Genomic DNA, 24044 nt, shown 5'->3' on the forward strand with positions numbered 1-24044 from the left:
TATTGTGAAATAAATAGATTCATAGGAAATTACAAGGAAACGTACAAGGAGTTCTGTCATCGTATATATTAAATGAAAAATTTATGGGATTTAAAAATTCAAAAGTAGCACATGCTCACTGTAAGTGTTCAAGTAAGGCAAAGTACATGAAATGAAAATGGTATACTTTACTTTCACACCACAGTCTGCCCAGCAGCTCTGTTAACAACTTGGTGTGTGTCCCTCAGTCCTTTGTTTATATGCATATACAATTGACTAATAAATGAACGGAGTTTAGCAAACAACCCCAGCTTCCTCTCCATCCCTGCTCACCATGTCCAATAGTATTGTGATTGTCAGAAATAGCAGCCCGTAATAGATACTGTTTACTGAGTACTTATGCTTTACCAGGCACTGGGCTGCATACTATGCACCTATACACACAAGACTCCTGTATCTCCTTATACAGGAGGTATTCTATTAGGGTTTGCAAGTGAGAAAACTGATGGTTGAAGTTACCCAGTTATTTATACCAGAGCCTAGAATTTAAGTTAGGTCCATCTGACTCTGATTCCCACAACCTTTCTACTTCATAGTCCTGCAAAGAAATTCTATAGAATAAAATTAAAAAAAAAGAAAGAAAGCGCCAAATAAGGAAATACCTACACATTTGAAATTTCTTGAGAATTCAGTCAAATCAACAGGAAAACAAAAAGTTAATGGTAACATCAATTAAGTCAATTTCTTGGAATTATGTTTATTAATAAAGCTGAATAATAGGCTCTTTCACTTTTTATCTATAGTACCTACTCCTAGGCAGCACCAGCATGAGAGAATGTTGCTTTTATCAGGAAAGGTTTCTCAGTGTTTATCTCTGTTACAAAAATGACATAGATCAGCTTTTCTTAACCGGTGTATTTAGACTCAAGTTTGAGAAAAAAAATTTTTTTTTTTCTTTTTTTGAGAAAAGGGTGGTTCAATAGGGCTTCATGGGAAATTGCATCCCTCCCTCACCTATGCTATGGCCAGTATGGAGCCATTGAGTCCCCTCTCATGAGAATGTGTGTCAGAGTGGAGAAAGGCTGACCTCAACTAATGACCTCTTCTTGAGAGACCTCTCCTCTGCCATTGACCCTCTGACATCATGGAGCCTGATACTCCCAATGGCATCTGATCTCCCTGTCTATTGGAGCTGAATACAGAGCCACAGCTTGAGCATAAGAAGAGGTCATGGACAAGCTGGTTGAAGTTAGCGGAACAGGGAAAAACACATCCAGCACTTTGGTCAGGTCTACAAAGAAAGAGGAGGTTGAGGCAAATCAGCTGAACTATGGAGGACATTTCTGATCAGCAGTTCCATGCAAACACCTTACTGACCTGAGAAAAATAACAGCCCATGGGACATAAATGTGGCCATGTGGCCTCTTGGCCTGTATCGGTCCTAGCCGTCTCCTCCCCCGTGAGAAGAGTTGTGCTCAGTGGAGAAGTCGTGGCAGCATCTGCTCAATCCCGGCCAGACATCAGCAACTCATGTTTGTTTGTTTTTATTTTCTAGTCAATTAACAATCTCCAAAGACAAATAAGAGAGAATGAAGTTATTTAGGAATAATCCTGAATCCATGAGGTTTCTTTAAAAGGAGGGAAGTGGGGGGAGTAAATCATTCACAAAACTCAGGACCTGATTACAGTTAACAAATTGGTTGCAGGACAACACTTTGCAAACAGCAATATAATGTCCATAAAGATAAAAGCCCTTACCTAAGCAAATAAAAATGTTTGCGAACATAACTCTTACGTGAGTTAACTTGTATTTATTTATATAGTTAATCTGTGTATTATTGACATTCTATGGTATATCACAGGGGGAATAGGATCTTGTACTTTCTTTCTGAAAATTATTCTTTTCTCTCCTGCTTGTCAAAATTAGAGAAATACTAACACATTGCTACATATATAATTAACCGTGACAAATTTTCCACTAAAAATATCTCACTTAGGGAATTCAGGCACCCCTCAGATTTTGGAGTAGACAACCTTTAGAGTCAATGCCACTCCTGTTATATGAGTGTAATCGCAGAAATTGACACACACACACACAATATTAAATCTATGTCACTAAATAAACTCTACGAAATCATAAAAATAATGTGTGCACTATTTTGTAATATGCTCTTATGAGTTACATATCTCCTGACACTGGGCAGAGTTTTTTGCAACTGTCATGATAAATACACAAACCACTTACCACTGACTCTTGCCAAAAGCCTTGGATTTCTGGCTATGGTGTGGAGCTTGCTGCTTTCCACACTATTGCCTGGTCTGTAATGGATACTCCGTGGCAATATAGGGTCTTGACTACCATGGGTCATGAGGAGGTCTTACCGTTCTAGGAGCTGCCTAGAGCATACTCATTGCCTAATGCAGACATCTAAAATTCTTCTTCGATATCTCCATGAATTCATTTTTCTATGATGGCCATTTATAAACACCTCTGGATCAACGTTTTGGGCGTATCCATCTAATCGCTCTCTAAGCAGCTGCCCTGGGACTTCTCAGAATGCAAACACAACTCAGAGACAAAAGCCTGCATAGAAACTGTAGAAATGGGGAGCAATTAATTCTCTCTTGGACTCATTAAGCTCTTGGCAAACATCTTTTCCCAGGATGCAATGAGGTGATCATCTTTCTATGTCCTTCAGGACATTCATGGGTGAATTTCAGTGCTAGATTACTATTTGGAAATTACAGGTGACTGAAACCTGTGAAACCAACTTTTTTCCCTCTCCACCTGGGAGAGCATGGGTAAGGGCTGATGTGCACTTATTTGGCTGAATTCCATGCGGCATTGGGACTTTCTCCGTTTCCTCTGTAGCCCCTGGTTTCTGGTCCTGCCAGTGCTCATGACCTAGTTAAGACACTGCTTGCTTTGGAGTTCCGAAGGGGAAAAAGGCAGAGCAGAGTTCTGTTGAGCACTGATGCAGAGAAAGCATATGTACCTGCATTGATACAGAAAAGACAGTAGGTTTGAAAATCATGCAGTATTTTATGGCACCAAAACTAGGACAAAAACATCAGACATTGTCCAGAATTAAGCCTCCAAAGCTCAGAAATTCCATTAGCAATTTGGGTTTCTCCTTCCTTCCTTCCTTCCTTCCTTCCTTCCTTCCTTCCTTCCTTCCTTCCTTCCTTCCTTCCTTCCTTCCTTCCTTCCTTCCTTCCTTCCTTCCTTCCTTCCTTCCTTCCTTCCTTCCTTCCTTCCTTCCTTCCTTCCTTCCTTCCTCCAAGTGAAGGAGAAACACAGAAATGGTACTTATTAAAGGCCTTGAATCATTAGTCACCCAAGAAATGCAAACCAAAATCACATTGAGATACTACTTTGCAGTTACTAGCAAGGCTATCATAAAGCAAGTCAGATAGTAACAAGTGTTGATGAAGGCATGGAGAAATTAGATCCCTCATACACTGCTCTTACTAATGTAAAATAGTCCAGCTGCTTTAGAAAACAGTCTGGCAGCTCTTCAAAGACAAAGCACAGAGTTACCATATGTAGCAATTCTACTCCTAGGTATATATTCAAGAGAAATAAAAACATATGTCCACACAAAAACTTGTACATGAATATTCATAGCAACATTATTCATATAGCCTAAAAGTGAAAAAAAAAATCTAAATATCTGTCAATTGATGAATGGATAAATGAAATGTAGTATATTCATACAATAGAATATTATTCAGCAATTACAAGAAAGGAAGTACTGATAAATGCTACAACATGGGTGGATCTTAAAAACATTATGCTAAGTGAAAGAAGCCAGTCACAAAAGGCCACATGTTATATTATGGCATTTATACGAAGCATCGAGCATAGGCACACCCAACTCCACTGGTCTCACTCCTTTGGGAGCAAGGAAGAATGAAGGAAACTAAAGATACAAGGGAAAGATTAGTCCAAAGGACTAATGGACCACATCTACCACGGTGTCTGCTAGAACTGAGTCCAGTGTAACTAAGTAGTGCCCAGGTACCACCACTGATTGCTCTGACAAGAATCACAATAGAGGGTCCTGGACAGATCTGGAGAAAAAGGTAGAACAAAATTCTCACTCGAAAAGAAAGACCAGAGTTGCTGGCCTGACAGAGGCTGGAGAATCCCGGAGAGTATGGCCCCCAGACACTCTTTCAGCTCAGTAATGAAGTCACTTTTGAGGTTTACCCTTCAGCCAAAGTATGGACTGGCCCATAAAACAAAAAGAGACTAAAGGGGTACACCAGCCCAGTGGCAGTGACTAGGAGCCAGGAGGAAACAGGAAAGCTGGTAATAGGGAACCCAAAGCTGAAAAGGGAGAGTGTTGACATGTCCTAGGGTTCTTAACCAATGTCATAGAACAATGGCGTGTGTACTGACTGTTTAATGAGAAACTGATTTGTTCTGTAAACCTTCCTCTAATGTACAAAAATAATTAAAAAAAAAAAAAAGAATAGACATAGCCACAGTCACAAATAGCAGATTAGTGGTTGCTTTGGCTGAGAGTTTGGGGGGTGAGGGGCAAATAGGAATGATTGGTAATGATTATAGAGCTTCTTTTGGGAGGTGTCAAAAGTGTTCTAAAATATCAATGGATTAAAGAACGAGTGTACATATATGTTCACAATGTGAAATGTGAAGTGCTCAGTGCTGGTGTAGCAGTTAGTCTTGGTGGTATGGGGCACTGCAGTGCTCAAGAGATGCTATGTAGAGAGAGCACTGTTACAACTACAGCCAGAGTGCTCATGTTTTTCTGCAAATAAGAATCATATCCCAGAATGAAAAACATTGATCTAATCACTGATCTTAGTAGAGAATCCATGTCCTCCAGCCAGTTTCTTCAGGGCCCCTTTGACCTCTTTGTTTCTCAGGCTGTAGATGATGGGGTTCAACATGGGGGTCATAACACAAAAGAACACAGAGACCAGGATGTCCATGTCAAGGTTGTAGCCTACACTGGCTTTGTCATAGTTGAAGTTGGCCATTCCAAAGAAGACCACCACCACAGTGAGGTGGGAAGCACAGGTAGAGAAGGCCTTGCTTCTACCCTGAGCAGAGGGAATCCTCAGGATGGCAGAGATGATGAGTATGTAGGACACTGCAGTAAACAGGCAGGGGCTCAGGCCAATGGTGGCACTGGCAGCATGAAGCACAGACTCATTGATGGAGGTGTCTGAGCAGGAGAGCTTCAAGAGCAGTGGGATGTCACAGAGGAAGTGGCTGATTTGGTTGGGTCCACACAGAGTAAGTGTGGCTGCCAGCACTGTATGTGTCAGAGAATTCACCAGCCCACACAGCCAGGATCCAATCACCAAACACAAACAGACCTTCACACTCATGAGGACTGGATATTGAAGAGGGTGGCAGATGGCTACATAGCGGTCATAAGCCATAGCAGCTAATAAGACACATTCAGTGCCAGTACATGTCACAAGGAAGAATATCTGGGAAAGGCAGCCCTCATACGAGATGGTCTTCTTCTTCCGCAATAAGTTCACCAGCATGACTGGGATGGTGGTGGATGTGTAGCAGATGTCCAAGAAACTGAGGTTGCTGAGGAAATAATACATAGGAGTTTGGAGGGCAGGACTGACCCTGACAGCCATTACTATCAGTGTGTTCCCCAGGAGAGTTGTCAGGTAAATGACCAAGAAGATCAGGAAGAACAACCCCTGTAGATTGGGGTGGTTGGAAAATCCCAAGAAGATTAACTTGGTGACATCTGTTTGATTCTTCATCTCAAATGGCGTCACGGCTATAAAACAATGAGAAAAAAAGAAATCATACTGAGAACTTATAGAGAGTGCCCCAAATGGATACTCTCAAATAATGACCATGCCAAATAATGTTGGATATATAGCTCAGCTTGCTCATTGCATTATGATATTAAGACTGCTTATCTCATCGTTCTTTGAAGTAGTAACATGAAATAATATAAGCACTGTGTCTGGAACAAAAAAGGTACTCAATCATCTGTAGCTATCACTCTATTGTTTTTAATCCAGTTATAAGCCTTTTAAGGTAAAATATGTTCTTTGACACTACCTTACAAATATATACAAATATGACTAGTTCTCACCATGTTCACCACCAATAGCGGAGTCTAGGTAGTCATTTGCTCTCCCCTAGACTATTGCAATAGCCTACTATCTGCATCCCATTTCCTTCTACCTCTCCCCTCTTTTAGTCTGTTTCCTCACAGCAGCAGCCAGAGCACGTTTTTATAATGTAAACTAAACCACGCCACTTTCATGCTCAAAATCCTCCAATCGTTTCCCATCTTACTCAGAATAGAATCTAAAGATCTTTCCTTGGCATAAAAAGCCTATGGGATCTGACCTCTAACTACATCTCTGATATTAGTTCCCACCATTCTTCCTTTTTGCCTACCCAACTCTAGCTACACAGGGCTGCTTTCTGTTTTTAAACTACAGCAAGCACTTTCATCTGTTATGGGTTAAATTGTGTCCCCCCAAAATGTGTGTCAACTTGGCTAGGCCATGATTCCCACTACTGTGTGGTTGTCCTCCATTTTGTGATCTGATGTAATTTTTCTATGTATTGTAAATGGTAACCTCTATGATGTTAATGAGGCAGGATTAGAGGCAGTTATGTTCATGAGGCAGGACACAATCTACAGGATGAGGGTGTATCTTGAGTCAATCTCTTTGGAGATATAAATGGGAGAAGGGAGCAAATAGGAGTAAGATCTCATACCACCAAGAAACAAGAGTCAGGAAGGAGTGCAGTGTGTCATTTGGGCCTGGGATCCCTGCACTGAGAAATTCCTAGACCCAAGGGAAGATTGTTGACAAGGACATTCCCCGACAGTTGACAGAGCGAGAAAGCCTTTTCCTGGAGCTGGTGCCTTGAATTTGGACTTCTAGCCTCCTAGACTGAGAGAATAAATTTCTATTTCTTAAAGCCATCTACTAGTAGTATTTCTATTATCGCAGCATTAGATAAGTAAGACACTCTCTTAGGGGCTTGTGCTTGCTATTTTCTCTGCCAGGAACTATTTTACCCCGATATTTGCATGGTCCATTTCCTATTTTTACTGAAGTTTTTTCTGAACTGTTTCCTATTCAGGGATACTGTCCCTGACAACTCTATTAAAATAGCAGTTCTATCTCTATGTATCCCCTTCTCCAGCTTTAATTTTCTTTGTAGCACTTATGTTACACCTGGCATGAATTTGTTTCTCTATTTGAGCCTGTTTGTAATATAAGCTCTGTGAGGCCATTGTCTCAGTTTTGTTCACTCTTCATCCCCAGTATTTAAGACAGTGCCTAGCATATAAAGTACATGCTTAATGAATATTTGTTGAATGAATGAATGAATCTATATTATTGAAATGATTCTGGAATTCACTTCATTTTCTGTGAGAAAATCTAGTCTAATTTTTTTTCCCTTTTGCCTAACTATGCCCAGTTTATCTTTCTTGTATTTCTCTCTTGATCTGTGGATATCATCCTGCTTTAGTGATCTACTGCTGCTATAACAGAAATACCACAAGTGGATGACTTTAACAAACAGAAGTTTATTCTCACATAGTTTAGGAGGCTAAAAGTCTAAATTCAGGGTGTCAGCTCTAGGGGTAAACTTACTCTGTCTGCTCTGGGGGAAATGTCCTTGTCATCAATCTCTTGGTCTAGGAGTTTCTCTGCACAGGTACCCTGGCTCTTCTTGCTTGGTGGTACTGAGGTCCCTTCCCTCTCTGCTTGATTCTCTCTTTTATGTCTACAAAGAGACTGACTGAAGATACAACCTAATCCTGTAGAATGAGTGCTGCCTCATTAACATAAATGCCTCTAATTCTGCTCATTAACATCATAGAGGTTAGGATTTTCAACACATAAGATAACCACATCAGTTCACAAAATGGAGGACAACCACACAATACTGGGAATCATGGCCTAGCCAAGTTGAAACACATTTCTGGGGGACACAGTTCAATCCATAACACACCCTGTCATGATTTTTTAATCTTTATAGTAGAAAACTTTAAGTACTGGAAATTTCAATGTGTAACTTTCTATTTTCAAAACTACTAACTGTTCAAAGCAAAAATAATAGAAATGTATTGGAGGGCTTATAAGATAGATAGCAGTGAAATATATAATATTTCACATAAAGGGTCAGAGGGAGAATAAATGGAAAAACATTTTGTAATGTTCTGGCATTGTACAGTAAGAAGTGACATATTAACTCAAGGTAGACTGTATTAAGTAAACAATGCATAATACAACACATAGAGTGACCACTAAAACTACAAAAGGGTATATCCAAAATTTGGTAGAGGAAATTAAATGGAATAATAATTTACACACACACAAAAAAATGAACCCAAAAGAAGTCATGAAAGTCAGATGGGACAATGGAAAAGAAATAGCAAACTATTAGACCTAACTCAATCATATCAATAATACTAGAAAATGTAACGCCAATAAAAAGACAGAGATTGCCAGACAGGATTTTAAAATGATCCAACTATATTCTCTCTTCAAGAAACATATTACAGAGTCAGGATGAGAAGGCAGGAAGGGACAGGAGCTGGTTGAATGGACACAGAAAACCTGGATGGAAAGGTGAAGTGTACTGTCACAATACAGGGATTGCAACTAATGTCACATAACAATATATGCATAAATTTTTGTATGAGAAATTAACCTGAGCTGTAAACTTTCACCTAAAGCACAATAAAACAAAGAAACAAACATATCACATGTAAGATCTTGGATATGTTCAACACAAAACGATACAAATACATCATGTAAACACTAAATATAAAAATGTTGAGATGTAGACTTTTAGATAGAGAATATTACCCAAATAAAGAGGAACATTTCTTAATAATACAGAGAGTCAATTGATTAAGAAGACATAGTAATTATAAATGTGTAAAAGCATCTAATAAATGTACTTCAAAATATATAAGACAAAAACTGACAAAACAAAAATTAGATTCACAATCATAGTTAGAGATTTTTAATACTTCTCTCTCATTAAAAGTGATAAAATGTGCAGACAAAAATTCAGTGTGGATATAGAATATTTAAACAACATAAAAATCAGCTTGACATAATTGATATTTATAGAACATTATAACCTAAAATGGCAGAATAAACATCTAGTTAAAATAGACCATATGTTTGACTACAAAGCAAGTCTCAATAAATGTAAAAGGATTGAAATAATTTAGAGTATGTTGACCATAATAGAATTGAATTAATAATTAACAACAAGAATATAGCTGAAAAATCCCTAATATTTTGAAATTGAGCAAGCATTTCTACAAAACCTATGGGTCAACAAATCATAAAGGAAATAGAAAATATTTTGAATGAAAACAGAACATATTTTTTAAAAATTGGTGTAACTACAGCAGTGCTTAAAGGGAAATTTATAGCTTTTAGTTAGAAAAGAAATAAGAAATAAATTAGAAAAGAAATAAAAAGCTTAAAATCAATGATCTAGGCTTCCACCCTTAGAATTATTTCTAATTTATTTATTTGAAATAGAGGATAAAAACAAATCCAAATAAAAAAGAAGGGAAAAATAAGAAACACCTGGAGTCCATAAAATACAAAACAGGCTATGACAGGAAATCCATAAAGCCAACAGCTGGCTCTCTCAAAAGTTTAGTAAGGATGAGGTGCCTCTAGGAAGACTGATTAAGGAAAAGAAAGAGAAAATACAAATAATCAAAATCAAGAATGAAAAAGGGGATATCACCTTAGACCCTACAAAGATTAAATAGATCATAACAAAATATGAGGAACAATTTTATTCCAATAATTTGAATATTTAGGCTAAATGGACAAATTTCTTGAAAAACACTTTTTTAAAACATAAGAAATTGACATAAGAAGAAGTAGAAATTTGACTAGTCCCATACCCATTAAAAGATATTTAATTTCTAATTAAAAACTTTTCCACAAAGAAATTACAGGCCCAGATAATTTCACTGGTGAAGTCTACCAAACATTTTAAGAAGATAAAATAAAATATTACAAAAATTCTCCAGAGAACAGGAAAAGAGGGAATACTTTTCAACATGTTTAATAATGCCAGCCCAGTTCTCACACCAAAATGTGATTAGTCTGTTACAAGAGAAGATAATTACAAGCTAATATCCCTTATGAAAATGGACGCTAAAATCCTGAACAAAATTCTAGTGCATCAAATTAAGAGAGGCTTAAAAAGGATAGTACCCCCTGAACAACTGTGGTTTATTCTGGAAAGCAAGGTTGTTTTAACATTTAAAAATCAATCATTGAGATAACCTACAGGATGGGAGAAAATATTTGGTAATCATATATTTAATAAGGGTCTAATATCCAGAATACATAAAGAACTACAGCTCAACAACAAAAAAACAAACAACTCAATTAGAAAATGCACAAAGAGCTTGAATAGACATTTTCCCAAAGATATGATACAATAACCAATGAGGACATGAAAAGATGCTCAACATCGGTAGTCATTAGGGAAATGTAAATCAAAACCACAATGAGATACCAGTTCACAACCTCTAGGATGGCTATTATCAGAAAAATGGAAAATAACAAGTGTTGCTAAGGATGTGGAGAAATTGAAACCTTCATGCATTGCTGGTGGGAATGTAAAATGGTATAGCTGTTGTAGATAACGGTCTGGCAGTTCCTCAAAAAGTTAAACATACAGTTACCATGTCACTCAGGAATTTCACTTCTAGGTATATAACCAAAAGACTTGAAAGCAATGACTCAAGTAGATACTTGTACACCAAAGTTCATTGAGATGTTATTCCCAACAGTCAAAACATGAAAATAACCCAAGTGTCCATCGACAGGTGAATGGATAAACAAAATGCAGTATACACACACAACAGACTATTACTCAGCCATAAAGAGAGATGAAGTTCTGATACATGCTATGATATGGATGAACCTTGAAAACATTTTGCTGAGTGAAACAAGTCAGACACAAAAAGACAAACACTGTATGATCCCACTAATATGAAAAATCAGAATAGGCAAATGCATAGAAACCAAAGTTTATTAGTGGTTACCAGGGCCTGGAAGAAGGGATAATGGGGAGTTATTCATTAAGAAGTACTGCATTACTTTTTTGACTGATGAAAAACTTTTGGAAATTGATAGTTATGATTGTACGTGCAGAACATGAATGCAAATAACGTCACTGAGTTGTACTCTTAAAAATAGTTAAAATGGAAAATTTTAATTAAATTTTACCACAATAATTTTTCAAGTTAAAAAGTAATCATTGTCATCCTTACATTAACAGAATAATGGGTAAAAAGCTTGTGAACATTTCAATAAATACATAAAAAAGTATTTGATAAAATCACCACTCATTCATAATGAAAAAAATTCAACAAACTAGAAAAAAATGGAAAAATTTTCAGTCTGGTAAAGTGAAAAAAACCTATTGCTATCATCATACTTAATGGTGGCACTTTCTATGTAACACATACAACAAATTCAAAATTTTACTAGAAATACTAACCAGTATAATAAGGAAAGAAAAATACATAAAAGACATAAATGTGTGAAAGGAAGATGTCAACCTGATTTTATTCATAGATGTCATGATTGCGTTTGTTTAGAAAACTAAAAGGAATTAACAAAGTAATATTTAACAAAATCTCAGGAAGTAAGGTCAATATATAAATATCAATTGTATTCTGATAATCAACAAACACTGGAAATGTAATTTATAACAATACCATTTGCAAAGTTTTAATAATCATTAAGTGTATAGGAATAAATATAATAAATTAAGTTGTACTAAATAAGTATTGTAATAAATTGCAATTTTTCTCCATTGTAACGTACAAAACACTGGTGAGAAAAAAACAAAATAATCCTATAGTTTCAATGCATTCTCAATAAAATTTTAGCTGTCGTTTTTGAAGAAATTACAAGCTGATAAATTTATATGGAAATTCAATGGATCAAGACTAGTGAAGATAATCTTGAAGAAAAAAAGTAAAGTTGAAGGACTTACATGTCTATATTTAAAGAATTAGCATAAAGATAGAGTAGCACTATTGTAAGACAAATGGATCGATGGAAAAAACAGAGAGCTCAGAAATAGACGTACACATATCTGGTCTATCGATTTTCAACAAAGCTGCCAAGGCCATTCAGTGGAGTAAAGAAAGACTTCTAAATAAATGGAGCTGGAGCAACAGAATATATGTATGGATAAAAAGAATCTTGACTCCCAACTTACTTAAAGGACAAAATTGATAATCTTTTTTTAAGTTCATTTTATTTTATGTTGTTGTTGAGAATATACACAGTAGGACATACACCAATTGAAAAATTTCTGTATGTATAATTCAGTGACATTGATTATATTCTTCAGGTTGTGCAGCCATTCTCACTCTCCTTTCTGAATTGCTTCTCCCCCATTAACATAAACTCACTGCCTCTTAAGTTTCATATCTAATCTTTCGAGCTGCTGTTGTCAATTTGACCTCATATAGGTAGTTCTTAAAAAAGCAAAATCTCAAAGCAGACGTTCTTTACTATTTAAGTTAAACTATTATTTGGTTTAAAGAAGGCTTCAGGGGATATTTTTTGTTTAAGGTTTAAAGATTATCTCAGGGTAATAGTTTCAGGGGTTCTCCCAGTCTCTATGGCTCCAGAAAGTCTGGATTCCTTGAGCATTTGAAATTCTGTTCTGCATTTTCCTTGTTTTGATCAGTATTCTTCTATAGACTCTTTGATCAAAAAGTTCAGTAATGGTAGCTGAGTACCATTCAGTTCTACTAGTCTCATGTCAGAGGAGGCAGTGGTTCGTGGAGGCCATTAGCCATGCATTCCTTTTTCTCCTCCTATTCCTGATTCTCCTTCTTCCGTTGTTGTAACTTGGACTGCCTCTTGCAAGGTTTTAAGGACCCAGGCACTCCACGACAAACTAGGGAGTAGAACAGAAGAACTAAACATGACATTAGGTCAATTAAGTGGGATGTCCCATGAAACCATGGCCCTAAACCTCCAAGCCAAGAACCAAATTCCCATGAGGTGTTTGATTGTACTTAAGCAGCTTCGGCACTGCTTTTTTGTTGTTGTTGTTGCTGTAAATGTATCTATCACACAACATTTGCCAATTCAACTATTTGCAGGTGTACAACTTGTTAACATCAATTACATTAATCGGCTGTGCAACCCTTACCCTTAATCAATGTGATTTTTTTTCATCTCCATAACCCGAACCTTAGTGCTCAATAAGCAATAACCCCTTTTCCCCCCTCACGCCTACCCTTGGTAACCACTTAACTTTGGCCTCTATACATTTAGCTATTCTTCTCTTTTTATATAAGTGAGGTACCATAGCCAAAGGGTAGAAACAACCTAAATGCTTATCAATGAGTGAACACGTAAACAAAATGTGGCACATACATACAATGGAATACTACTCATCCAGAAAGAGAATGAAGTCTTGATACATGCTACAACATGGATGGAGCTTAAAGACATAACGCTGAGTGAAATAAGTCAATCAAAAAATTGACAATTTTACTCCACTTCATTCAAATTCAGAATTTTCCTCCTCAGAAAAACACCATCAAAGGTAAAATGTCAGGTTAAAGAGTGGGAAAATATATTTATCTTACAAAAGAATTACACTCGCTCCTCATTTATTGACATGGCTGGATTCCAAAGATCAGGTCGTTATGCAAAAATCAGTGTTATATGAAAATGGAGGATTTTTTTCCTGTTTTCAGACCATGCATTTGTCTGATTTTTTTTTTTTTTTAAATATGATCATAGAAATAATAATGGCTAAGATTTACTAATGTGCTCATTACTGTGACATCAGTTGTGGATTATTCCTCTGAGGAGAAGGAGGCTTGGAGGGGACAAAGCTGGATAAAGTCGGGCTCTGTGACTGGACGGCTCACAGCTTAACCAATTCAACTTCCTCCTGTACTGGGTCAGAGTTTCCCTCACAGAGACATTTCTAGAGCTCCACTCCCACCCCTGAAAGCCCTGAGTTCAGGATCCCAAAGTGTGCTCTGCCCTCTGGGCCTGGAGAGTCATTGAGGCTCAGGGCTTCCTCCTAGGGTTCTGGGAGACTGGCGGTGCACCTGGCCCCACCAAAGTGGAGGCTTCAGGCTGGTTTGACTCACTTTAGGATGTCATTAAACTCACACACACTTCTTCCAAACACCCTCTCTAATGCTACTTTCTTTCCTCCCTTCCCACCCCATAGCAGTTTTGAGCTGCAGGCCTCAGGCTGCTAGGAGCTGGGAACTAGAACAGGCTCCCTCTGACTCTGAATGGCCTGTACATCAGACTGGAGGCTGTGGCCACAGAGGAGCAGGCCCTGTGGCAGGTGGATGTTGTGTCTCAGCTGGCAGGAGGGAGTGGAGGGCACTGGGGGCAGTGAGGCCCAGCTTCCTGGAGGCTTCCTGGACACCCTCTTTGAGGGAGGGAAAGCTCCATTGCCGCCACGCCCACTGCCTCGTTAATGTGAAAAATACTCAAATAGTAGATCTTTTACTATTTCCTAAATGAGAACTATTGGATAATGAGACAACGAGGAATAGATGTATATTCAAAATACACAAAGAATTTCTATAAATTGTTAATAAAAACACAAAAAAGCAAAAACTCAATCGAAAAATGGGCACGTAACTTGAGCAGACACTTCACAAAGTATACCTAAATCACCGATAGCTTAGGAAAAGCTTTTCAACATCATTATTTATCAGGGAAATTAAATTAAAACAATGTGAAACAGGAATGGTGAGAGAGCTCATCCTTGCTTTGTATACAATCTCAAGAGTAAAGTATTTGGTCTTTTACCATTAAATATGATGTTATCTCTAGGGTTGTTTTTTTTTTAGATGCCCATTATAAGGTTAAAAAAGTCACCTTATATACCTACTTTTTATCACGAATATGCATTAAATTTTGTTAAATGGTTTTTCAGCATTCATTGAGCTGCATTTTCTAATAATCTGACTTTGGCATGCCAATTATGTGTACGTTTGATACTGTACAATAGCTCTTGGTTACTCATTATGTTACTGTATTTCTCTTCTTGTTTTGGTTTGGGTAATTTCTACTGACGTATCCTCAAGTTCACTGATTCTTTGGCTGATGAGCACATTAAAGGTATTCTTCATCTCTGTTATTGTATTTTGATTTCTAAGACTTCCATTTGACCTTTTCTTGTTGTTTCTATCTCTGTTGAAATTAGCTGTCTCATCTTGAATGTTGTCTACCTTTTCCCGCATTGCCACTATTTAACCTATTACTCACGTTGTTGTTGTCATTGGTAGGTAATACATAGCAGGTGTACTCCTGATAGGTCCCTGGGTGTTGCAAATGGTTTGCACTGAACTACTAACAGGAAGATTGGGGCTTCGAATCCACTCAGCGGCACTGCAAAAGACAGGCCTGGAGATCTACTTCTATAAAGATTACAGCCGAGAAAACCCTAGGGAGCTCAGCTCCACTCTGTAACACATGGGGTCATTGTGAGTCAGAATTGACCTGGCAAAAACAGTTCCTGATTTTGGTATCCCTAGTTGGTGTACTGCTGCAACCACTTGTGAATGATCTTCAGCAAAATTTTATTTGGGTGTGATATTAATGATATCATTAGATAATTTCCACCTTCCGTTGGATCACCTTTCTTTGGAGTAGGCAAAAATATGGATTGCTTCCAGTCTGCTGGGTGTTATGAACTCTAATGTAAAGTATCAGAAGGATAGTAAGGTGTAGAGGTAGAAGAACAGGAACTGGGGTCCCCTAGATCTGGGCTGAATCTTGGTTTGGGTTCTTGCTGGCTGTGTGACCTTGGGCAAGTTCCTTAACCTGTCTAAGTGCTTGCCCCCTCGACCGTAAAATGAGGCTAATAATGTTTTCCTATATGAGTGTAGGAAACCCTGGTGGCATAGTGGTTAAGTGCTACAGCTGCGAACCAAAGGGTAGGCAGTTCGAATCCGCCAGGCGCTCCTTGGAAACTCCATGGGGAGGTTCTACTCTGTCCTATAGGCTCGCTATGAGTCGGAATCGACTCGACGGCACCGGGTTTGGTTTTGGTTATATGAGTGTAAGGATTAAGGTACTTAATCTGGTCTTTGATATATTGTGAATAATCAAACGGTAATTATTGTGGCAACTATTTTGTCATATTATGAAAGTGCCCTCAGAAGTTATTTTTCTTACATCATTATACAAGGGAACTTCCTCAAGTTGTTGATCATCACTTTCTGTGTCTGTGAGAAAGAAATAGATCAATCTAAAGAACATCTAAATTTTAACATATATAAAAATTTATGTCCCTTTTTACAAAAGGTTTGTCTAGTTAATGTAAACAACAAAAACGTTAATCAAAGTTTACATATGCTATGGGATAACCATAATTCTGAGTTTTCTTTTCAATCTACTACTGGCAACTCCTATTATTCTATATGGAGTCCCTGTGTAAAAAATTTAAATTAAATATGTTGAAAGGTACTGCAAGAGGGGGCTTGCTATTTAATGAACATTTGTCTCAAATGAAAACTTGGATGTTACAAGTTTAGTTGAAATCATAAAAACTGCAAAAAAAAAAAAGGAAAGTGTGTATTATTTTTACGGTGGCTGCAGCCTTGTTTTCCCCAATGCCTTCAGTTCAGCTTGGACTTCTTCTTTCAATGCCATCAGTTCTGGTCTTATGCTACCTCCTGAAATGGTTAATGTTGACCAATTCTTTTTGATACATTGACTCTGTGTATTCCTTCAATCCGCTTTTGATGTTTCCTGTGACTTTCAATATTTTGCATATAGAATCCTTCAATATTGCAACTTGAGGCTTGAATTTTTCTTCAGTTCTTTTAGTTGAGAAATGCAGAGTGTATTCTCTCATTTTGGTTTTCTACCTACAGGTCTTCGCACCTTTCATTATAATACATGTCTTTTCAAACCACCCTTTGAAACCTGTTCAGCTCTTTTACTTCATCTTTTCTTCCTTTTGCTTTAGGTACTCTACATTCAAGAACAAATTTCGTAGTTTCTTTTGATATGCATTTTGGTCATTTTCTTTCCTATGTTTTTAATGGCCTCTTGCTTTCTTCATGTCTGATGTCCTTGACGTCATCCCGAAACTTGTCTGATCTTTGGTCGTTAGTGTTCAATACATCAAATCTGTTCTTGAAATGGTCTCTAAATTCTGGTGGGATATACTCAAGTTCATGTTTTGGCTCTTGTGGACTTGTTCAAATGTTATTCAACTTGAACTTCAACTTGCATATGAGCACTTGATGGCCTGTTTCACATTCAGCCCCTGGCCTTATTAGGATTGATGATAATGAGCTTCTCTGTCATCTCTTTCCACAGATGTAGTTGATTTGATTTCTGTATATTTCATCCGGCAAGGTCCACATGTATAGTTGCCATTTATGTTGGTGAAAAAGGGTATTTGTAATGAAGAAGTCGTTGGTCTTGCAAAATTCTATCATGTGATCTCTGGCATCATTTCTATCAAGAAGACCATATTTTCCAACTACTGATGCTTCTTCTTTGTTTCCAACTTTCACATTCCAATCACCAATAGTTATCAATGCAGCTTGATTTCACCTTTGATCAATTTCACACTGCAGAAGTTGTTTACCAATTTCTTTATCTTTGCCCTTAGTGGTTGATGTGTAAATTTGAATAATAGTCATATTAATTGGTCTTCTTTGTAGGCATTGTACTTCAGGACAGATCTTCAAATGTTCTTTTTGATGATGAATGTGACACCATTCCTCTTCAATTTGTCATTCCCAGTGGAGTAGGCCATATGATTGATTGTCCTATTCAAAATGACCAATACCAGTTCATTTTAGCTCACTGATGCCTAGGATATTGATCTTTATGTGTTCCATTTCATTTTTGATGACTTCCAATTTTCCTGGATTCATACTTTGCAATGGATGTTTGCAGCTGTTTCTTCTCATTTTGATTCGTGCCACATCAGCAAATGAAGTCCTAAAAACTTGACTCCATCCACGTCATTAATGTCCACTCTACTTTGAGCAGGTAGTTCTTCCTCAGTTATATTTTGAGTGCCTTCCAACCTGAAGAGCTCATCTTTTGGCACTGTATCAGACAATGTTCTGCTGTTTTCATAAGGCCAGTTTCTTCAGAAGTAGACAATCAGGTCCTTCTTTCTAGTTTATCTTTTTTGGGGAGCTCCACTGAGACCTGTCCACCATCGGTGATCACCCCTCATTTTGTACTGTGGTGGCTTGCATGTTGTTATGATGCTGGAAGCTATGCCACTGCTATTTCAAATGTCTATTACTTACAGTTACTTTAAATTCTTTCTCTGATAGTTTTAACATTTGTGTCACATCTGAATCTGCTTCTAATGTTTGCTTTGTCTCTTCCAACAGTGTTTTTTCTTACCTTTATGTATTATCTGTGCTTCAGAACTTTTTGTTGAAAGCCTGACATGTTGTATGGGACAATAGATACTAATACTATGTGTGTTTGTGTGTGTATTCATTTATTTATGCTTGGGATATAAGCATGCCTTTCCTTTTGCTATGTGTTTAGCGTTGGGAGTTGTGCTAATCTAGTCACATGCCTTTATTCCTAGATGTAAACCTGTTGCCCTTGAATTGATTCCAATTCATGGTAACTCCATGCACTACAGAGTAGAACTGCTCCATAGGGTTTTCTTGGCTGTAATCTTTATGGAAGCAGTTTGCCAGGCCTTTTCTCCACCAGGCAGATTTGAACTGTTAGCCTTTAGGTTAGCAGCTGATTGCAAACCACTCTTGCCACCCAGGGACATATGTATGTATGTATGTGTGTGTGTATTTGGTTTGGAGATAAGCATGCATTTCCTTTTGCTAGAATTTCAGTGTTGGGAGTTGTGCTGATCTAGTCAAGACTTTGGCTGAGGTTGCAGTTTGTTTTTCCTAAGGTTACCCTCAACACACCACAGGCTTCAAATTCCTCTAGTGATGCCCTGTGTTTAGGATGTTGACTAGTATGCCAGAGTCTTTTTTTTTTTTTTCCTCAGTTACTACTCTCTGCTTGACTTTGGGCCTTCCCTTCATCCTATTTTCCAAGTCTAACCAGTTTCTTGAAGATTACTCAATTATATTCTACTGTTGTTTTTACTTATTGCTTGTTAGTGGGCTAATGGGGAACAAAAGAGTAGCATTCTGTTATGTTCCAGTTAAATTTCAGGTATTGTGAAACCGGGTCTTGGAGGTGTGGCCTTCATAAGTGATCCCACCCCTCCTTCAGCTGTAGAGCTGAACCTAGCACTTATTCCTGCCCATCCCTGAAAGGCAGCAGTCTTTTCCCCTATCCCTTCCCCAGCTGCAATGAGTTTCCACAGTGCCCTTTGGTTGACATAGTTTTTGTTGCTCTTCCCTGTGACAACCTGGTGGTGTTCATGGAAAAGCAAAACCCTTTTATGTCTATGGCCCCATGACTTTACAATCTAATGCTAACACACACTTAGTCTTTAGCAATTCATTTAAAATTTTTAGCTGAGCATTCTTGCTGACTCATATGGCATCTGGCAGTTTCTGCTCCAGGTAAAAAAATACTTAAGTCTTGTTTCTCCCTGCAAGAGTCTATCTCTCTCCTCAGTTTTCCATTTAGGTGTTTGCTCGAGGAATCAATTCCTTCATGGGTTCAAGAAAAGTCATTAATGTGCATTTTGTCCAGCTTTTGTTATGTTGTAATGGTGGGAAGATGTGTATGTATATGCGCGTGTGTGTGTGTGTGTGCATGTTTTATTGTGGGAGGGAGTATGTGTAAGAACACTCTTCTAAACCCACTATCCTAAACCCACTGAGAACACTATAGGCATAGGAATGGTAGACTGGCATTCCAAGAAACACTGTTGGCAGAAATCTAAAGCAAAGTAGCAGCATAAGTCTGTCCAGCCAAGGACAACAAGCTCAGGGGGACTTGTGTTGACCTGATGGCTATAAGAGAAAGGACCCCACCTTCTGTAGGACACCAGCGAACTTCTCTGGAAGCTCTGTTACTACTAGAAGAAGGGAGTTTTCTGTTTCTGAGCTCTGTTGGCAGCCCTCTAACCTATAGTTGCACTCCCTGCCCCTTGAGAACCAGAGACCTTGTGGGTCAGTCCTGTCTGGTTGCTGCTAAATTCCATCAGATTGACTCAGGGGAATCTGGTGATTTTCCCTTTTAGAACCTCATTTGCTGTCACAGGGGAGATGTCAGGCAATCAGGCACCTCTGGGACACAGGACTGGGTTTGGGAGGCTGTGTCAGGCCTGTCCTCTAAATAAGGTCCTGAGAAACAGAAATAACTGAGTGCTCCTGCCACAGGAACCTCAGAAACATCTTCCCATCCCTCACGGGTCTTCAGGGAGCCCACATGTCTGGGCTGCCTGGAAGCAAGGCTGTGGTGTAAGATGGGACAGGTTTTCCTACAGAGTATCAACAATGGAGAGTCATAGACTACCTCCTAGGTGAGGGCAGACTGGAAGCAGCAGACATATGGAGAGAAATAGCCTGGGCTTTAGAAACTGTCAAAGTGTCAGCTTTGAGAAACATAAAAACAAAACAAAACAAAAAACCAAACCCATTGCTGTTGAGCTGATTCCAACTCACAGCAACTTTATAAGACAGAGTAGAACTGCCCCATACAGTTTATAAGGCTGAAAATATTTACAGAAGCAGATTGCCACATCTTTCTTTTAAAGAGTTCTAACCATCAATTAGCAGGTGAGCACTTAGCCACTGAACTACCAGGGTTCCTGATAAAAACTATAGATCCAGAAAATTAACATATACCCAAACATAGAATCTTCCATGTGATTTCAAAGAGATCATATAATTGTGAAACCTCTCCTGAGTCCCTTATACTCCATGTGCATTAGGTTAAAACACATTTGTTCAGTCCAAGAGAGTCATCTGAGAGATGGAACCAGCTTAAAATGAAATGGTCGGTAACTGTCAATGTAGGGTCATGGAGCTTGGAGAAAATCCCTGAAGTTCACAGTGAAGGAAGCATGTTCGAAGCACTTTAAGTCCATGGGTGGTGAGGACACCAAATCACTTTGGGTGGATAGTGAGATTATCCATTAAAATAGGAAATAAATGAGGTGTAGCTGGTCTGGGGGTAGGAGGCAGTGGATTCAATTTGAGTAATACCAAGTGGGATATCCATGTGGAAATGCCCAAGAGGCAGTTGAAAATACAGGATTTGTCCTCAGAAGACAGGCTAGAATTGCAAAGAGTCATTGTGGCTGTTGAAGCCATGGGTATACATGAAATCAAAGAGAATAGGTAGAGGGAGAATAATGGAATGCTGAGTTGGGAATCTTGAGATTCCTAAAACTTATACGCAGTATGGTAGAAGATGCATCCAAGAAAGATTTCAGGAAGGTGGCTAACCAATACTCACCTGTCTTTCTAGGTTGGTTGTAGGCATTATTACTTCTAAGTCTCACAATAAATCAACATTACAGAGCTAAGAATCTGCACATCTTCTTAGAAAGCCAGTATGCAACCTGTGCATGTTATTCTTTATTTTCTCTGTCTACTCACTTGAAAATCACTGACACATTTCCTTTATCCATATATCAAAAAAGTAGACAGGAAGATCTCTTTTATACTTAGATGTCTAGATGTGCTCACAGAAAGAAATGAAACTCCTCATGAAAGGTTGTTCCACAAAAAGTGTACTTTAGGTAACTGATGCATGGTCTTTGGATAACTAAATTGTAAAAGTGAATTTTAAATATTAAGGGCTTAAAAATAATATGGTTTCTTAAGTTGTACACAATGTTTATTAAAATGCCTTGAAATACAACTTGTAATTAGTTGAAGTCAGTCCCTGAGGGACATATTCATGGAACATAAAGTATGTATGCAGTGGAATCAGAGCTATAAGAAATTTTTTTCCTTGTTCTGACCAGTTCCTCTAATTTCTTGTGAGCCAGTGGGAGGGGGTAGGGTGAAGAGCAATGTCCAATCTATTTTCCATATCCCTGATGCTCACACTCTTGGTATATGGCAACTATGGAGAATTACCATCACTCTCATCGTCATTACAATAATCATTAACATTATAATCATCACCCGCATTAACAAGCAGCACTTACGCACTGCAGTTTATGTGATACTCTGGACACTAGCCCCTTGGGATATGCATGGTAGTACCTAGGAATGGTGCTGTTAGTCGCCATTGAGGCAGCTGCTACTCATGGCAACATTATGTAAAACAGAGCAAAACGTTGCCTGGTCCTGTACTATCTTCATGATCATTGGTACGTTTAAGTCCATTATTGCAGTTATTGTGTAGTGCCTTCCAACCAAGTAGGTTCATCTTCCAGCACTATATTGGGCAATACCCTGTTGTAATCCAGAAGATTTCCACTGGCTAATTTTTGGAAGCAGATCTCCAGGCCTCCCTTCTTACTTTATCTTAGTCTGGAAACTCTGCTGAAACTTATTCACCAAAAGTGACCTGCTGGTATTTGAAATACCAGTGTCTTGGCTTCCAGGATCATAGCCTCATACAACCCTCCATTTTCACAGCATGACAAACTGACAGGTAATGGATTGTATATGAATAGGCAACCTCAATTTCGAACTCTCACTTTTTGATACTATTTTATTTATATTTAAATTTTTATTTCAAAATAAATAGATTCGTAGGAAATTATAAGGAAATGTACAAAGGGTCCTGTCATTATATTTTTTTAATGAAAAATTTATGGGATTTTTAAATTCAAAAGTAGCACATGCTCACTGAAAGTTTTCACATAAGGCAAAGTACATACAATGAAAATGGGGTATCTTTACTTTCACACCACACTCTGCCCAACACCACTGTTAATACTGCGGTGTGTGTCCCTCAGTCCTTTGTTTTTATGCATATACAATTGACCAATAAAAGAAGGCAGTTTAACAAACAGCCCCAGCTTCCTCTCCATCCCTGTACACCATGTCCAAAAGTATTATGATTGTCAGATACAACAGCGCGAATATAATAGTAGCTACTGCTTGTTGAGTATTTATGCTTTACTAGGCACTGGGTTGCATACTCTATACACAAAAACTGATGTATCTATCACAACAACCTTAGACCTGATTACAGTTAATAAATTGCTTCCGGCACAACACTTTGCAAACACCAATGTATTGTCCATAAATATAAGAGCCCTTAGCTAAGCAAATAAAAATGTTTGTGAACATAAATGTTATGCAAATTAATATTTATGTATTTAAATAGTTAGTTGGTGTTATGTATTGATATACTGCGGTGTATCATAGGGGGAATAGGATCTTGTACTTGCTTCCTGAAAATTATTCTTTTCTCTCCTGCTTGTCAAAATTAAAGAAGTACTAATAATACCTTTTTTATATAGTGGAGTGGGTATGTATATATATATATATAATTAACTGTGACAAATTTTCCACTCAAAATATCTCACTTAAGGGATTCAGGCACCCCTCAGGTTTCAGAGTAGATACCCTCTAGAGTCAATGTCACTCTGGTTCTACAAGTACAATTGTAGAAATTGACACACAAGATATTAAATCTATGTAACTAAATAAATGCTATGAAATCATAATAAAAATGTGTACACTATTTTGTAATATGCTCTTATAAGTTAGACATCTCCTCACACTGGCAGAGTTTTTTTCTATTGTCATGGTAAATACACAAACTACTTACCACTGACTCTTGCCAAAAGCCTTGGATTTCTGGCTATGGTGAGGGGCTTGTTGATTTCCACGCTACTGCCTGGTCTGTAATGGATACTCCGTGGCAATATAGGCTCTTGACGGCCATGGGTCATGAGGAGTTCCTACCATTCTAGGAGCTGCCTAGAGCATACTCATTGCCTAATGCAGAAGTCTAAAATCCTCCTTCGATATCTCCATGAATTCATTTTTCTATCATGGCCATTTATAAACACCTCTGGGCCAACCCTTTGGGAGTATCCATCTAATCTCTCTCTAAGCAGCTGTCCTGGGACTTCTCAGAATGCAAACACAACTGAGGGGCAAAAGCCTGCATAGAAACTGTAGAAATGGAGA

At 38.1% G+C, this 24044-nt stretch overlaps 1 protein-coding gene across 1 annotated transcript; it reads right to left on the reverse strand.

The window, feature by feature from the left end:
- Positions 1–4797: 4797 nt before the first annotated feature.
- On the reverse strand, positions 4798–23803 carry LOC100670856 (olfactory receptor 5V1-like). The gene is made up of 2 exons (XM_064279969.1): positions 23680–23803; positions 4798–5759 (listed from the first exon to the last, which is right to left on the reverse strand). The coding sequence occupies exons 1-2, from the start codon at positions 23801–23803 to the stop codon at positions 4798–4800; spliced, it is 1086 nt and encodes a 361-aa protein (XP_064136039.1).
- Positions 23804–24044: the final 241 nt, after the last annotated feature.

This window comes from Loxodonta africana, chromosome 3, assembly GCF_030014295.1.
Source record: "Loxodonta africana isolate mLoxAfr1 chromosome 3, mLoxAfr1.hap2, whole genome shotgun sequence".
NCBI lineage: Eukaryota > Metazoa > Chordata > Mammalia > Proboscidea > Elephantidae > Loxodonta > Loxodonta africana.

Excerpts from the sequence above, each read along its gene's own strand:
- LOC100670856 (XM_064279969.1), bottom strand. The coding sequence starts at position 23,803 with ATGACCCATGGCCGTCAAGAGCCTATATTGCCACGGAGTATCCATTAC. Across the intron at positions 5,760-23,679 it reads GCTTTTGGCAAGAGTCAGTG|CCGTGACGCCATTTGAGATG; the intron begins GTAAGTAGTTTG and ends ATTGTTTTATAG.